The 17,512-nt window shown below is 41.2% G+C and overlaps 1 protein-coding gene across 5 annotated transcripts in view; it reads left to right on the top strand.

Moving 5' to 3' along the window:
- Positions 1-17,512, top strand: part of lrp1ab (low density lipoprotein receptor-related protein 1Ab) — a 114,032-nt gene that overhangs the window by 83,088 nt on the left and 13,432 nt on the right. For 2 of the 5 annotated variants that reach the window (XM_054785893.1, XM_054785885.1), the window contains exons 42-72: positions 609-798; positions 980-1,184; positions 1,828-2,020; positions 2,175-2,300; positions 2,379-2,507; positions 3,179-3,298; positions 3,492-3,605; positions 3,681-3,830; positions 3,904-4,026; positions 4,114-4,230; positions 4,318-4,446; positions 4,531-4,656; positions 4,785-4,925; positions 6,327-6,514; positions 8,002-8,185; positions 8,283-8,368; positions 8,440-8,559; positions 8,639-8,826; positions 8,901-9,106; positions 9,686-9,874; positions 10,065-10,213; positions 10,310-10,403; positions 10,493-10,609; positions 10,730-10,849; positions 10,937-11,059; positions 12,472-12,597; positions 12,701-12,817; positions 13,526-13,632; positions 13,724-13,856; positions 13,988-14,110; positions 17,384-17,506. In XM_054785893.1, the coding sequence (XP_054641868.1) occupies positions 609-798; positions 980-1,184; positions 1,828-2,020; positions 2,175-2,300; positions 2,379-2,507; positions 3,179-3,298; positions 3,492-3,605; positions 3,681-3,830; positions 3,904-4,026; positions 4,114-4,230; positions 4,318-4,446; positions 4,531-4,656; positions 4,785-4,925; positions 6,327-6,514; positions 8,002-8,185; positions 8,283-8,368; positions 8,440-8,559; positions 8,639-8,826; positions 8,901-9,106; positions 9,686-9,874; positions 10,065-10,213; positions 10,310-10,403; positions 10,493-10,609; positions 10,730-10,849; positions 10,937-11,059; positions 12,472-12,597; positions 12,701-12,817; positions 13,526-13,632; positions 13,724-13,856; positions 13,988-14,110; positions 17,384-17,506 (4,356 nt within the window). Of the gene's footprint in view, positions 1-608; positions 799-979; positions 1,185-1,827; positions 2,021-2,174; positions 2,301-2,375; positions 2,508-3,178; positions 3,299-3,491; positions 3,606-3,680; positions 3,831-3,903; positions 4,231-4,317; positions 4,447-4,530; positions 4,657-4,784; positions 4,926-6,326; positions 6,515-8,001; positions 8,186-8,282; positions 8,369-8,439; positions 8,560-8,638; positions 8,827-8,900; positions 9,107-9,685; positions 9,875-10,064; positions 10,214-10,309; positions 10,404-10,492; positions 10,610-10,729; positions 10,850-10,936; positions 11,060-12,471; positions 12,598-12,700; positions 12,818-13,525; positions 13,633-13,723; positions 13,857-13,987; positions 14,111-17,383; positions 17,507-17,512 lie in introns of all 5 variants that reach the window. The other 3 variants (XM_054785859.1, XM_054785868.1, XM_054785876.1) reach the window with 2 other exon arrangements.

Here is a 17,512-nt window from a genome sequence, read left to right as displayed (position 1 = left end):
AACTTTTGACATTGTTTTTAGAAATGAGGATTTAGAATTACATGACATTAAAAACCATCTTCACCATACTATTCTGCTGCTTAACCGGCCAAAAATGTTATAGCTGTGTAAAATTTATCCTTGAGATGAAACAAAACACAGAAAAAGAATTCACCATGCAACTCTTAATATTCCCTCATTTGTGACTTTCTAAAGGACTTCAACAGAGAAACAGCATCTCGAGCAAAATGAAGAACATTTCTTCAGCTAGTTTGAGCGAAATGTTAAAAAGTAAATTGATCAATTTTCAGTTATGATTAATGAGGCGTGTGTAGGGTATGTTATGTGAGGCTAGGATTGATGTCCCACATGTTGAAAACTCTTGCCATATATGACTACAGTCAATTTAAAAGAAAAAAAAGTGGGTAAAAATAATTAAATTGTTCCAAATCATAGTTTTGTGTAAACTGGTGAAGTACTTTATGTTTAATCCTACTAACAAACAAAAGAAGATACAACTGATGATTAAGTGACTTTCATGTCAAATTCATACTGGCTGACTTTATGGACACACAAAAAGTCTCAGCAATAATTTTTAAAGCTCCACTTCCTCTCTCTCTGTTGTACAGATGTCGGTTCAGTGGAGGGCCTGGCATACCACCGCGGTTGGGATACACTCTATTGGACCAGTTACACAACGTCCACCATCACCCGCCACACTGTGGACCAGAGCCGCTCTGTGGCCTATAACCGCAACACTGTGGTCACCATGTCTGGAGAGGACCACCCCAGAGCCTTTGTGCTGGACGAGTGTCAGGAGTGAGTCATTCATATCGAAACATGGTGTTTGTGTACTGAGCCAGCTGCTTTTCACTCTGCTTTTCTTCTCACCAGCACATTTGTTTCACTCTGCTCAGCCATGACCTTTATACCGTGACATGCTTTGGCACTCCTTCCTGTGGATTAGATGATCAGTCCTGTTTATTTGTTCCCACCACAGTCTCATGTTCTGGACAAACTGGAACGAGCAGGCTCCCAGTATCATGAGGGCTTCCTTGAATGGGGCCAATGTGCTCGCCATCATCGGCAGTGATATTAAAACTCCCAATGGCTTGGCTATAGATCACCGTGCAGAGAAGCTCTACTTCTCTGATGCCACCCTGGACAAGATCGAACGCTGTGAATACGATGGAAGCAGCCGATATGTAAGAACTCTTATTCTTGTGGAAAAAAGGAGATGTGGATCCTCCAAAATAAAACACTTGACTTCCAGTATACTTCCTATTGGAAGTAATGTAAAGTGATCTAATGTTGTTCTTATTGATTGATTATTTGATTTGAACACTCCTAACTGTAATAACAGGTATACCACTGTAAAATAAAAGTTAGTAAAAATATAATAACGTACAACTACTCACCACTCAAGGACCCTGGCAGGTCAGCATGCAACACAAAATATCTAGAGCTTTGTGATTATGTCGTTTATGTAATCTATATATTGATCTGACCATTGATATGATCTGATCATATTGTTCAGACCCTTTCCTAGTAAGTTCCATATCTGGTTCTATGGTTATCATGACACTTTTCCTCATTGTCATTATTGGCACCCGTCTGTGGTGGCATACTGAAGAAAACCACAACAAATGTAAAGAAAAAGCCAAACACAACTCTGCAGTCAACTCTGTTGATGAAATCATGAGAGCTGAAGTCTGATGGAGTTTGATGACATCTCAAGTGTTTGACTTTTGATGCCTATATTGGTTGAATTCCGGATTAATTGACTTTGGAGGCTCCACTATATAAATCCTCTCTTTGAAATGACTTTCCCACTGATCACCCTTTCAGGTTTTGTTGAAGAATGAGCCTGTGCATCCGTTTGGCCTAGCTGTGTATGGAGACTACATCTTCTGGACAGACTGGGTGAGGAGGGCAGTCCTTAGAGCTGACAAGTACACAGGTGGAGACATGAAAGTGCTGCGAGCTGACATCCCGCAGCAGCCGATGGGAATCATTGCTGTGGCCAATGACACCAACAGCTGTAAGTATCATTCATTTTCGGTAATTCCACCCCATCTTTGTTACAGTCTTCAGAATAAGAAGGTGTTGTTCGCTGCACTGAGTCATTTGTTACAGGGATGATAGAATTCCCACTCTAACAAAACTCTGCCCTCCCTGCATCATGCATTTGTCAGGTGAGTTTTCTCCTTGCCGTACAAATAACGGAGGCTGCCAAGACCTGTGTCTGCCCACATCTGATGGGAGGGTCAACTGCAGTTGCCGTGGAGACAGACAACTTCTGGAAGACAACACCTGCTCTTGTAAGAAAAGAGAACACCATTTATAACTGAATGTTTGGTTTAAATGATAAAAGTCTGTAAATGTTTCTACCTCAGCAGCACTGAACATGTCATGTGGGAGTGTGGATGACTTTGAGTGTGGCAATGGGGATTGCATCAACTATAGCCTGACTTGTGACGGCATGGCCCACTGCAAGGACAAGTCTGATGAGAAGCAGTCCTACTGTGGTGAGAACCTATGACACGTACAATAACTATGTTGTTTTTTCTTAGCATATGGCTTTAGTCATTACAATTAACACAAAAATTTCACAGGTTTATTTAAGTTTTGCATAAGTGCATAAAAATGAATAAATAAATAAATGCTTGAAAATGGGCTGAGTGGTTAGCACACAGTCACACAGGCCACACAGTCTGGAGATCGGGAAGATCTGGGTTTGAATCGCCGCTTGGCATTTCTGTGTGGAGTTTGCATGTTCTCCCCGTGTGTGCGTGGGTTTTCTCCGGGTACTCCAGTTTCCTCCCACATTCCCAAAAACATGCATGTTAGGTTAATTGGTGACTCTAAATTGTCCATAGGTATGAATGTGAGTGTGAATGGTTGTTTGTCTATATATGCCCTGCGATTGGCTGGGGACCAGTCCAGGGTGTACCCCGCCTCTCGCTCGAAGTCAGCTGGGATAGGCTCCAGCATACCCCCGCGACCCTAATTAGGATAAGCGGCATAGAAAAAGGATGGATGGATGGATAATTGAAAATGAATTTTGATGGTTCTTTAAAAACAACTTTGAAAAGTTGTAATAATTTATAGATTTCTTGGTAAAGAAATGAGAACTATTGTATTTTAAGATGTATTGTAACAATTGTGCTTTTTTTTCTGTTGCGTTACTTCTCTGCAGCCAATCGAATTTGTAAGAAAGGCTACAGACGCTGCATGAACGGTCGCTGCATTGGTCACCAGTTCTGGTGTGACGGTACAGATGACTGCGGCGACCACTCGGATGAAATGCCCTGCAACAGTAAGTGTTCACCTGTAGCTGCATGATATGTTACTGTTAATATGTGACTCTTTGATAGGTGGCTTGTGAGACAATGCCCATCTCTGTGTGGTTGCTCAACTGTTAATAACCATGGATTAAATAGAAATATGTGTGAGTTACAGGATTTCATAATTGATTTAGCTGTGCTCATCCATGATACTTGCGCTTTCAGTGACTCTGTGCAAAGTAGGGGAGTTCCAGTGCAAAGATGGCAGCTGTATCTCCAACTTCAGCCGCTGTGACCAGGTGGTCAACTGCGAGGATGCTAGCGATGAAATGAACTGCCGTAAGAAATTTTTAAAAGATGTAGGGCAAATTAAGGTTTGTTCAAAGCTTAATAACGTGTTCTGTCTATTCGTAGAACCCACAGACTGCTCCCGTTTCTTCCGCTTGGGAGTGAAAGGCGCTTCCTTCCAGAGCTGTGAGAGAACCACTCTGTGTTACCTGTCCTCATGGGTGTGTGATGGAAACAACGACTGTGGCGACTTCTCTGATGAGAGAAACTGTCCAGGTTGGGAGGTTCGCTTGGTTAGTCTCTTTCAGTGTAAACGATTACCTTGTAATTTCCTTCTCTTGTCTTCCAGATAAACGCAAGCTTAAATGTCCAGTCAACTTTTTTGCTTGTCCCAGTGGTCGCTGTATCCCGATGAGTTGGACTTGCGATAAGGAGAATGACTGTGAGAATGGAGCTGACGAAACACACTGTGGTCAGTCGGATGTTCATTTCTACTGCACTGCAAAGTCATGGTCCCCATTGTCTTTAATAAGCAGAAACACTTTGTTTTCCTTTGCAGACAAATTTTGTACATCCACCCAGTTTGAATGTGGGAACCACCGCTGCATTTCCAGCCATTGGGTGTGCGACGGTTCTGATGACTGTGGTGACGGATCAGATGAGAATGACAAATGCAGTAAGAGCTAATTGCAGAGGCACCTTTTGATCTCTGAATGTGTAAGATGTTCTCATGCTGCGTCATTTAACATTCCCAACATCACAGAATCCAAAACCTGCAGTCCTGAGGCCTTCCAATGTCCGGGCTCTCATATGTGTGTGCCGCAGCGCTGGAAGTGCGATGGAGACAAGGACTGTCCTGATGGAGCTGATGAGAGTGTCAAGGCTGGTTGCTGTGAGTTGACACAGATAGCGGACAATTGTCTTTATTATCTTAGATCAAATTCAGTTTAGTCTTTGTGCTCTTTTCCACTCTCAGTGTACACGAACAACACTTGTGACGACAATGAGTTCATGTGCCAGAACAGGCAATGCATTCCCAAACACTTTGTTTGTGATCATGACATTGACTGCGCTGATGGCTCAGACGAGTCTCCAGAATGTGGTGAGTGTGTTGTCCTTGTAGAGAAACCTAAGAAAGAGTGATTAGGAAGTTTAATTACTCTAAGGAAAAAAAGTTGAGATGAGTTGAGATGAATACTACAGTAATGTGACTTTGGTGTCTTTTTGCAGAATATCCAAATTGCGGTCCAGATGAGTTCCGATGCGCCAACGGCCGCTGCCTCAACCAGAAGAAATGGGAGTGTGATGGAGAGTTTGACTGTCAGGATCGCTCTGATGAAGCTCCCAAGAACCCACGATGCACTGACACAGGTCAGGATTGTTAACACTGGACACCATTGCATTTCACAAAATAAGGCAAATCCTGCAATTTGCAGTACAAGTACAAGAAAAAGTGCCTTAATGCTGTGTGTGACTCAATGATTCTTCCTGAGGTGTGATATTAAATTCGATGTATTGAATCAAATCTCCCCTCACATAACCGGTGCTTTATGTCATGCTCTGCATCTTAGTTTTCACCTCATGTGATCTTATTTAGTGATTTTGTTTTGGTTTTCTGGTTCCTGTTTGGTGCAACGTGTAGCTGCTTTACGGTTGCTGGAAAGCACGTGCAGCGGCACCTGTTTCTTATTAGCACTGCTATTAAGCTGGAGCTGCATCAGTCATTCCTCTCAATATCGCGATTTAATTATCGCTTTCTCGCTATGTCGTGTTTTTTCAGAAATTAATAAATGATTACTGTTTTGTGGGGCAAAACATATTGAAATACAAGTGATGTAGTATTCTGGTCACTAAGCCGTAGTAATGACACAAAGCATTGAGACCTTAACACCGTGACACGACACCTGACATGATAGAGTTTAAAAAAAAAAAAAGTTCTCCTCCCATTCCGTGTGAACGTGGTAAGTTTTTGGCTTTTTAAGTTTAGAAGAAATAAATTCGAGGCTAACTAGTTAGCTCGCTAGCTTGCGTAAGAGTTGCGTAACATGGTGAAACAAACAATGAATAATAGGTGTGTGAAGGTGACTATAAAGGTTTTATTTAATGTCTACAGGGCTCTAATAATGTTTAAAACCGTATTTAGAAAGTCATAAACAGGTGGTCTGTGCTCTAGCTATGAAAATATTCAATTTTATTAACACTGAATCTTATTTTGCAGAATTTAAATGATGGAACCAATTAACCACTATAAACGAGGGATGACTAAACATAGCAAAACATAGCAAACATTTTACGGTGATGTTGCCCTGTGAAACACGGTTTGATGAGATCATATCATTGTCAGGAGAAAAACGTATATCGACATGATCCAATATCCCATTTTTATGCCAATATTGGCCGACTGGTATTACTGGACATCCCTACTTCGAAGGTAACTTCAGTTATGTCAAAGACAAAACAACAATTTTTAGTTCCTATAGTGAGAATGTAAAAAGAGCTTAAGGAGGACCAAAAACCACACAAAATATGCTCCAGGAAATCGTTTTTTTGGGGAGTAGGGGAGGCCTCAACTGTATTATGTTCTGCGATGGTTGCCTCACTGTGCTACACTTTGAAGACGCCTCGTTTGCAGTATTTTGAACAATTGAAGGATGCCTGATGGGAATACATTGTGGTCATCTACGGTCATGCATTCTATGGGAACTACATGCCTATTTTTGCAGGTCCTCTCTGTGACTCTTATAATGAAATGGCATTCATGTGTGATTTCAGAGAGGTCGTGTAACGAGTCAGCGTTCACGTGCCGCAATGGAAGGTGTTTGAATGACACTCTGCTGTGTGACCGCAATGACGACTGCGGCGACGGCTCAGATGAACTCAACTGCTTCATCAATGAATGCCTCAATAGTAAACTGAGTGGCTGCTCTCAGCTCTGTGATGACCTCAAGGTTGGCTACAAGGTAGGTCATTGCAGTGTTTGTGTGTTTTTAATACAGCTTCTTTAAGTCAGTCCAAACAAACATTGACCTTGACTGGCCAAGCATTTATGTACCTAAAGGACACAGAAGTGGGGCTCAAAATTTGGGAGCTGCTGACCTCAGGCATGCGCTTATGTAAGACCAAAACTTGTTTTGGCTCTCCTCCTTGAAAATAGGAGGTGTGTCTTAGAACAGCTTGAACTGTGCATGAACTCTCATGTTTGTATTAGCAAGGCTGTGGTCAGAGCTTCTTTTCAAACTCATTAGAGAGTGTCCCTGTACCAAAGGTTGTTCATTTTATTCTGATAGCCAGCTGGAGTCATTCAGTGCAAATTCATTGCTTAATAGTGCACAGTTCACACTCTGAGTCGACCATAGTTTGTCTACTGTTTCATGTCTGGATTTTGGATAAAGTGCTTAAAATGATCACTATTATAACATTAAGTACAAAATTTTTTGCCTTTTCAGTGTAAGAATCATGTTTGCTATTTCATAACATTCCAAAGCTGATTTTGATGAGATAAAGTTAAATAATAATTTGATGTACGATATTGATTGAATATAAAATGGTGTTTTTTGCACAGAAAAAAAAATGAATAAAATGGTTGTCTCATATTTGCGGTTTAGAGCTTTATACATGCAAACCAACAGGTGGCGCTAAAGTCTTCTTATGATGCTATTGTAATAAAATGGTGAAATGAAGCATAGTCATCACACAACTATCTAGCATATAAGAAATCCATCCATCCTCTATGCCGCTTATCCTTGCTTGCGTCGCGGGTATGCTGGAGCTGACTTTGGCCGAGAGGTGGGGTACACCCTGGACTGGTCGCCAGCCAATCGCGGGGCACATATAGACAAACAACCATTCACACTCACATTCACACTTACGGACAATTTAGAGACGCAAATTAACCTAACATACATGTTTTTGGAATGTGGGAGGACCCGGAGCACCCGGAGAAAACCCACGCACGCACGGGGAGAACATGCAAGATCTTCCAGATCTCCTGACTGTGTGGCCAACATGCTAACCACTTGGCCACCATACGGCCATCTAAGAAAATAATAATTAATAAATTTTGATAGCTGAAACAAAAATTTTACTGATTGAAAAGGTGATTTTTTTTTTATGTTTAAATTTTGTCTTACACATAATTTTCCGAAAACACGTAAAAAAAAAAAAAAGGTGTGGGTCGTCTTATATTTGGGTCAATGTGGTATGTATGTATTTCACCGTGCTAAAATTGGAGATTTTAATAGACAGGTTGTGTATAGTAGGACAAAAAAACATTTTTACACGTAACAAAAACGGTGCACTGACCACTTAAGTAGTGGAACAGGAAGACAGGCAGTACATATTCATTTTACCTTTGACTCATTGTCACAACTGCGCATGTGACTTGTTAACAGGTCTCATGATGTTTATCTTAAAGATACTGACGTCTCTTTGCTCTTGGTCCATCCAGTGCAGGTGCCATCCTGGTTTCCAGCTGAAGCGGGATGGGAAGACGTGCGTGGACGTGGACGAGTGTACCACCACCTACCCTTGTTCTCAACGCTGTATCAACACGCACGGCAGCTTCCATTGTCTCTGCGTGGATGGCTTTGAAGTCAGCCCCAATGACCCCACTATCTGCAAATCCACATCAGGTACAACACTGTACAAATATAATAATGCCACATTTTAACATTATGGATGGGTTTGCTTGTAGTTCATTACATTTTGACTATGTTGTTTTGTCTGCAGAGGAGGAGCCCTACTTGATCTTTGCTAATCGATACTACCTGCGAAAGCTCAACCTGGATGGTTCTAACTACACTCTTATAAAGCAGGTGATAAACAGAAAGGGAAAAGTTGTTCTCGCTCCATACTCCTTCAAACACCATTCTTTCCTGCATTTCAGGGTCTGAACAACGCTGTGGCACTGGACTTCCACTATGCAGAGCAGATGATCTACTGGACTGACGTCACCACCCAGGGCAGCATGATCCGACGCATGCGAATGAACGGCAGCAACATGGAGGTCAGTTGAGAAATAAGACCTTGGAGAGGCATTAAAACTTTTTAACATTACAGTATTTACCTTCTGTTTGACTCACCAGGTGTTGCACCGCACCTCTCTGAGTAACCCAGATGGTGTTGCTGTGGATTGGGTCGGTGGCAACTTGTATTGGTGTGACAAAGGCCGGGACACCATCGAAGTCTCCAAACTTAATGGAGCCTACCGGACTGTGCTGGTTAACAGCGGGCTGAGAGAACCTCGTGCTGTGGCCGTGGATGTGCGCTACGGGTGGGAACTGATGACTGGTAATGGCCGTAGAGAAAAATGTGGGCATTTATGATGTTTTGTACTTTGCTGTCTAGGTACCTCTACTGGTCTGACTGGGGTGACAACCCCCATATTGGAAGAATTGGCATGGACGGCACCAATAGAAGTGTCCTAGTAGAAGATAAGATCACATGGCCTAATGGTCTGACCTTGGACTTCATCAATGACCGCATATACTGGGCAGATGCCCGAGAGGATTACATTGAGTTTGCCAGTCTGGATGGCACCAGCAGGCACACAGGTAACACATGGGGCATCCATCTTTCTGACTTGATTCTGGATAAGACCAGATTAAAGGTCACATCACGCTATCCAAGTTTAAATTGTGCAACTATTCCTAGTAGCTGATAACATTTTTAATTCATGAAAGCTGGCCCGGTAATGATAACTGTTGTGTATTCTTGCATACGCAGCTCAATAAACGCAATGGATATGGATTATTGCACTATTTTACAACAGAAACTAATTATGAGTTGACGCACTTGTGCCAAACACAGAAAGCAAACACATGATATGGCAAGTATATAGCAGCACAAAAAGCATACGTATATAGAGTATAAAAGCTAATCAGGTGTATGAAGTATTGCATAACTCTTACGAGACAGCATCCGACACGTTGCAGCATTAATGACACCTCAGTATTTGCCCAACTGCATTGCAGCTGCAACCTTATATTGTCCCTACAATTATTTCATGTTGTCCAGGTTACCATTTCATAGGTAGACCTGCACAATCTAATAGTAATCTAAGTTTTCATTAAGGGAAAAGTCAGAATGACAGTACCAGTGAATGCTGATATGTATTTTTTGTCTTCTGACAGTCCTTGGCCAAGACATCCCGCACATCTTCGCCATGACTCTCTTTGAGGAGTACATCTACTGGACAGACTGGGAGACGAAGTCCATTAACAGAGCTCACAAGACTCTTGGGACTAACAAGACCACCTTGATCAGCACCTTGCATCGGCCCATGGACATCCACATTTACCACCCCTATCGCCAACCTGAGGGTAAGTGAAATTGTTGATATATCATATTGGTTGCTGTTTTAATTATGTAAGCTTAGTGGAAAAAAGCATCTGGGACAAGGTGAAAACAAAATGTAATAATCCATTACTAATTAAATTTTTACATGGTGTCCCATTGTGTATTGACTTGTTTTGTATTTACATTTTGCCTTGCTATTTTTTCCTTGTACAGTGCGTAACCACCCGTGCCAGACAAACAATGGCGGCTGCAGTAACCTCTGCCTCCTCTCTCCCGGAGGGGGCTACAAATGTGCCTGCCCCACCAACTTCTATCTGGCCAGTGACCAGCGCACTTGCATGTCCAACTGCACAGCTAGCCAGGTGATCAAGCTGTGCGAGTATCCTTGTCATCATGGGAACGTGAACGGTGTAACGTGCATGATGAAAGTGTATTCATTCCAATTTCCTGCCTTGCAGTTTGTCTGCAAGAATGATAAGTGCATTCCTTTCTGGTGGAAATGCGACACAGAGGACGATTGCGGTGATCGCTCAGACGAGCCCGCAGATTGTCGTGAGTTTCAATTTCTAACCATTTCAGAGGCACCAAGTTCTGGGATTGTTAAATTCAGATAACAATCCACTATTTTTTTTGTGTACCAGCTGAGTTCAAGTGCAGACCGGGCCAGTTCCAGTGTGGTACAGGCATTTGCACGAACCCTGCATACATATGTGATGGAGACAACGACTGTCAGGACAATTCAGATGAGGCCAACTGCGGTACTTTTCATATTCTTACATGAGAATAGCTTATTTTGGATGTTTAGCCCCTGTTCATCCTTTGAAATGCAAATGAGTCCTCGCATGTGCGGATTGTTTATTATTGTAACTCTACTGCAGATATTCATGTTTGCCTGCCCAGCCAGTTCAAATGTTCCCACCCAAGTCGCTGCATCCCAGGCATCTTCCGCTGTAACGGCCAAGACAACTGTGGAGAGGGAGAGGATGAGAAGGACTGCCGTGAGTGTTTCTCACTTTCATTCTGCTTGTACAGTATGTTTAATTTCTCACAATGATAATAAAATATTCCTTCCTTTGCCACTGCAGCTGAGGTCACATGTGCACCCACCCAGTTTCAGTGTGCTATCACCAAACGCTGCATCCCTCGTGTTTGGGTGTGTGACCGTGACAACGACTGTGTGGATGGATCAGATGAACCCACCAACTGCAGTAAGACTCCTGTTTGGCATTTCAGTAACAAGTGGACAAAAGATGCTGCAGAGTCGAACATATTTCCATTTGTTATTTATAGCACATCTATTTTTCACATTTGTATATCATTTTTGGCCATAAATGTGATGTTAAAAGCCTAGAAAGCTCAGTGGAAGTCTTCTGTGGAATCTGTGGTTAGAGGAAAGTAGGGCTATCAAAAATAACACATCAGTGGTGGTAACTAATTTACTTAATTAATTCCGTTGAAATTTTTGTCAGAATTAACGTACGCAAATCTTGGCAAGTCACACAGAGTCTGACACTCTTTTATAACTTTATTCTGACCCGAACACATAAACAGTCATGCAATTCCAACACCATATATGTATCTCCCAACTTGCTAAAGTGGCACTGTATGTCCACGCTCACGCAAAGTGTTTCAAAGTCAAACTCATGCCGAACCAACATCTTTTTGTGGACATGTGGTCTAAGTAAACAGAAAGACAAAGAAAAAACAACATGTGGATATTCTTAGCATTAACACTCAAAGTAACTCACTCACTGGTTAATTAAAACATGTGATTTAAACTGGTGTCTTTCAACGCGACTCCGAACAATAACACGGTTAAAGTGTGAGCCAAATGTTCTGATGCTATTAAAAAGACTACTGCTATGCAAAAAGTTTTCAGATTTACAAATTTTTTTTCAAATTACAAAATTTTCAGAAATACTGATTTACATTTTCAATTCATTTGGAGCCGTTAATACATACAAATATGTATAATCCAGTAATGTCTTTAATCTCTCTGTTAATAAAATACAGTAAAAATGTACATATTTCAGACATAGTTGCAAAAGGTTATAATCATGATTAATTGCAAAACTGTGATTAATTTAATTAAAAAATCATTTGACAGCCCCAGAGGAAAGACGAATAGTTTTAATACTGCCTTAGATAATGAACCGAATGTTATAAGTTTATTATTACTGCTTATTAATGACACCAAATGGATTTGAGGAAGCATTTGAGATCAGGTCCAAATAAGGTTGCTAAACATTTTCAAGGTAAAATAGGAAGCTTTGTTAGCTTTGTTAGCATTGTTAGCTTCTTTTCTGTTGAGGAATGCAAGTAAATAACTATAATTTGACATCTTAATCAAGAAATAATAAAGTACATTTGTGTTTTTTCTGTGTTTTTGTAAAACAGTAACTTTTCTAATTTGTAACAACTATAATTAGGTTTTAGCATTAAATAAATCAATCAATGAATACAGTGGTTAAAGAGGTTGTACATACTTGTGTATAAACCATTACAGAAACATTAGAGAACAATACAGTTATAGAGACTATTCAGTGGAATACAGTGGACATCTACTGTCAAGTATGTTTCAATACTAATAAATCCACTGTCAAAACATTTTCACGTCCAGCCCAGATGACCTGCGGTGTGGATGAGTTCCGTTGTAAAGACTCCGGACGCTGCATCCCGGCCCGCTGGAAGTGCGACGGGGAAGACGACTGTGGCGATGCGTCTGACGAACCAAAGGAGGAGTGCGGTGAGAATGTCCTCCTCACCTGAAACATTGCATTTGTGGTTAGGAAAGTAGGTCGTTGTGCTTTTATTTATTAATCTCATTTTAATGCACTCATTATGTGCAGCTGAGAGGACGTGTGAGCCGTACCAGTTCAGGTGCAAAAACAACCGCTGTGTGCCGGGCCGCTGGCAGTGCGACTACGACAACGACTGTGGCGACAACTCGGATGAAGACAAGTGTGGTTCGTGTCACTACTGCACTTCAGTCTGTCCTTGTCCACTCTCACTAACACTCTGTGTCCTAACAACATGTTTACTATGTCAAAAACATTCAATCACCTTCATTGCTGATGCATTTCACCTCATGTGATGTTTGTTTCATTTCATACTGTCCTGTTGGCATGAGCTAGAGGTGAGTTTCTTCCACTTTCATGTGTCAAACATTCCAGTATTTTCCTGTCATGTCAGGTCACTATCACGCTTCTGTCTAGCTGTACGAGTTTGAAAGGAGATTTGCCACAAGATACCACTGTACAAGTGCTGCCATGTACATGACACATACTGGACACTTTATTAGGCACTCCTGCCCAATTTAATGAGACCCAATAACAAGAGCTGTATCAAAAATTTGGCCTTTACAAAAAAAAGAAAAGCTTTCATGGTATTCATTCAACATTGTGTTGATTCAAGTGATCTAATATTGTAAAGATAACCTTGATACGTATAAGAAATCTATATCAAAGCTGAGCATTATTATCTTTGTAAAGGCAGAATTTATGATCATATCTTATAAGGTTGTGCAGGTGTACCTAATGTTATGGCCTGTGCATGCAGATTTACATTCTCTCAAGACATTATGTCCAGCTATCATGTCTTTTGTGTCTGTGCAGAATATGAAATGAAAGGGTAGCTTGCCACCAACATGAGCCATGCATTATCTTTTCACACAGTGCCTCGGCAGTGTTCCGAAAGCGAGTTTGCCTGCACAAATGGCCGCTGCATCGCTGGGAGGTGGAAGTGCGACGGAGATCACGACTGCGCTGATGGTTCTGACGAGGTGCAGAAGCTCTTCAGCTCTTGTATGTTTCGTATTCATTCATGAAAATGAAATGTAACCCTTCCTTTGTGTGGATATGGCTTTTCTCCAGCATGGATGTGCTCTCAAGTGTGACAACGACCAGTTCCAGTGTAAGAACGGACACTGCATTCCTATCCGCTGGAGGTGTGATGCTGACCCGGACTGCATGGATGGTAGTGATGAGGAGAACTGCCACACTGCTGGTGAATACCATTATATAATTCTTATGTTATTACTTCTTATTTTCTCATTTTTCTTTCTTTTTTTTTAATTTAGTGTGTCTACTTATGTTGTATCAAGTTTGATGGAACTCAGTTACTTCTTGTTCTTTCAGCTGGTCGTCACTGTCCTGCGGATGAGTTTCAGTGTAACAACACTTTGTGTAAACCTCTCGCCTGGAAGTGTGACGGAGAGGATGACTGTGGGGACAACTCTGATGAGAATCCGGAAGAGTGCAGTAAGTGCCATTGTGTGACTCACACATAGTGTGAATCATGCACTTAGGTAGGCTACATATCAGGGTTTTTTTTTTATTATTCAATTTTTTCTTTAAAAAACATTTATGATTTCTTGAAAAACATCACAAATGGACTAGAATTTTAATTAGCGTAGTATCACATCACATTTTTGCACAGCCACTTGCTAGGCAGAATACAGAGGGCTTAACCATACCTGCCCTATAGACCAATAAAAATCGGCTTATGGGCATAGAGCAACAAAAACAACTAAACTGGGGCACTGCTGTGTGTTGTAAAAAAGAAGCAAGATTAAATATCTGAAAACATCAAAATAAATACAAAAAAATTACAAACAAGACATTTTTCTTACTATGTTGGACTAGTTTTGTTATTTTCATTTCATTAAAATCTAATTGTGCGATATGTGTTAATTTTGCCCTGGAATTACTGTGTACATGCAATTAGTAGTGTGGCGTGGAAACGAATACAGTGTGCTGCTGCAGCATTTGACACTTGATTTTCTTCCCTGGACTTTTTGATGATTAAAAAAATGTTATTGGCTACTCTGTTGACTTTTAAAACAAATGTCACATCTTAAGTTATTATACTATATTTTGTAGTACGGTTGTACTTGCCAAGGTCTTTTGTCTTGACTCAGTGTTAAAGCAATGGGAACCAAAGGAACTATTTTCCGTAATGAAATTTGCTTTAACTTCTTTAATACTTTGGGTAGAGAAGTGAATGTGGTATCAAATTAAAGTTCATGTCATGTTTTATCAGACAGAATTAATCACAAACTTGATTTGAAATATTTCAAAATTTTGTAACATTCCTAACATACAGTATGTGCACTGCAAAACTTCTGTCGGTGTATTCTTGCAAGTTGCTGCACCGTTCTTTCAAATGGCTGCTCTGATCAGGAGGATTATTAGCCCAAAAAAAGCCCCTGCTTCCATCGGCTCATACAAGTGAGAAAGTTTCAACACCTAATTTAAGATACCAGCACATTCATTTGCTGAGGAATTTGCATAATGTTCCTCATTGGGTGCAAAGTGCAGGTTTGGATTGCACTATTTAAAGTAAATAATTAATCATGGCAAGCGTCTGTGTAGGCTCTCAGTCGTACAGGAGTTGTCCATCGAGGAAAAGGCTTCTTGAGACGTCATCTGTACTTCTGTGTAGAAGGTGTCGGACGTTTCGCTCCTCATCCGAAGAGCTTCGTCAGCAAACTAATAAGTGCTGGTAGCTTAGGCCTTAAATACAGTAAGAGTGGGCGGAATTGGTGTGCCAACACCCTCCTCCTATTGGTTCGTTACACTAAGCCTGGGCGGAGCAGTGGTATAATCCTATCCTGTTATTCACACCTACGATAAAAGGGAAGTGTCGCTCCCTGAATTGGGTATGAACGACTCTAATACTGGCTTGTTAGCATCTATTGTTCTGGCTCGGCCCTGCCTTCACCTCATTTGCAAGACTAAGAGCTGTGGGTTTTGGTCTCAGTAACCTGCTGAACACAGGGTCCAAATTAAACCTCAAACCACCATTCCGATTCAATGATGGGTTCTGTTGTTTGACAAAAATAGCTTCCTTTACTCCTCTTTCAAACCATCTGTTTTCTTTGGCCAAAATCTTTACCTCGCTGTCCTGAAAAGAGTGATTGGTAGCTTTCAGGTGTAGATGTACTGCTGATTGAGGACCACTAGCATTGTCCCTGCGATGTTGATAAAGCCTTTTTTGGAGCATTTGCTTAGTTTCCCCAATGTAGTGCTCTTTGCATTCCTCATCTTTACAGTGGATGGAATAGACCACATTGCTCTGTTTCTGGTTTGGAGCCTTGTCTTTAGGATGCACTAATTTTTGTCTCAGGGTATTTACTGGTTTGAAATAGGTAGGAATTTTGTGTTGCCATAAGATCCTCTGGAAGAGAGTAGGGAAAGAAACCCAAAAGCCCACAGAAGCAAAAAGGAGAGGAGTGGTAGTCCCTTATGTAGCGGGGGTCTCCGAAAAACTCCAGAGGATCTTATGGCAACACAAAATTCCTACCTATTTCAAACCAGTAAATACCCTGAGACAAAAATTAGTGCATCCTAAAGACAAGGCTCCAAACCAGAAACAGAGCAATGTGGTCTATTCCATCCACTGTAAAGATGAGGAATGCAAAGAGCACTACATTGGGGAAACTAAGCAAATGCTCCAAAAAAGGCTTTATCAACATCGCAGGGACAATGCTAGTGGTCCTCAATCAGCAGTACATCTACACCTGAAAGCTACCAATCACTCTTTTCAGGACAGCGAGGTAAAGATTTTGGCCAAAGAAAACAGATGGTTTGAAAGAGGAGTAAAGGAAGCTATTTTTGTCAAACAACAGAACCCATCATTGAATCGGAATGGTGGTTTGAGGTTTAATTTGGACCCTGTGTTCAGCAGGTTACTGAGACCAAAACCCACAGCTCTTAGTCTTGCAAATGAGGTGAAGGCAGGGCCGAGCCAGAACAATAGATGCTAACAAGCCAGTATTAGAGTCGTTCATACCCAATTCAGGGAGCGACACTTCCCTTTTATCGTAGGTGTGAATAACAGGATAGGATTATACCACTGCTCCGCCCAGGCTTAGTGTAACGAACCAATAGGAGGAGGGTGTTGGCACACCAATTCCGCCCACTCTTACTGTATTTAAGGCCTAAGCTACCAGCACTTATTAGTTTGCTGACGAAGCTCTTCGGATGAGGAGCGAAACGTCCGACACCTTCTACACAGAAGTACAGATGACGTCTCAAGAAGCCTTTTCCTCGACGTTAATCATGGCAAGCTATACCACCCTCTGTTCATCCTGATTTCTTATTCCATTTGAAACAAATTTTTTGTACTCATTTATAATTTATTCTTAGGTATGTCAGCATTATTAATCATTTATACCTGATTCCCTTACAAAAAACAACGGAAATCTAGGAAACTTCACCTGTACTGTCCAGTATCCAGGTATTTATTTCACTGTCACACTGGTTCAATTTTTGGCTAAAAAGTCATACAAATCGAAACGTTATTCAAACGAATTATTACACCCCTATATCTTAGCATATTTTACTTAATATAAGCAAATTGGTCTAACGTAGAAAGTGCCTGGTAAGAAAAAATACATTTGTATTTTATTCTTGCTTAAATTTCAGTTTTTGCAGTGTACATGTCTATAGGGTCTTATTTACCTTCATTTGTTATTTTTGTTACTTAACTCAACCTTCTCGTTCCCTCCTTTGTCACCATGTGATGCGTAGGGAAGTTCCAGTGTCCTCCCACCAGAGCATTTCGTTGCCAGAATGACCGCGTATGTCTGCAAGTGTCCAAGAGATGTGATGGCATCAATCACTGCGGCGACAAATCGGATGAACTGAATTGTCGTAAGT

This window comes from Dunckerocampus dactyliophorus, chromosome 1, assembly GCF_027744805.1.
Source record: "Dunckerocampus dactyliophorus isolate RoL2022-P2 chromosome 1, RoL_Ddac_1.1, whole genome shotgun sequence".
Taxonomy (NCBI): domain Eukaryota; kingdom Metazoa; phylum Chordata; class Actinopteri; order Syngnathiformes; family Syngnathidae; genus Dunckerocampus; species Dunckerocampus dactyliophorus.
This window is presented reverse-complemented; position numbering and strand designations above follow the sequence as displayed.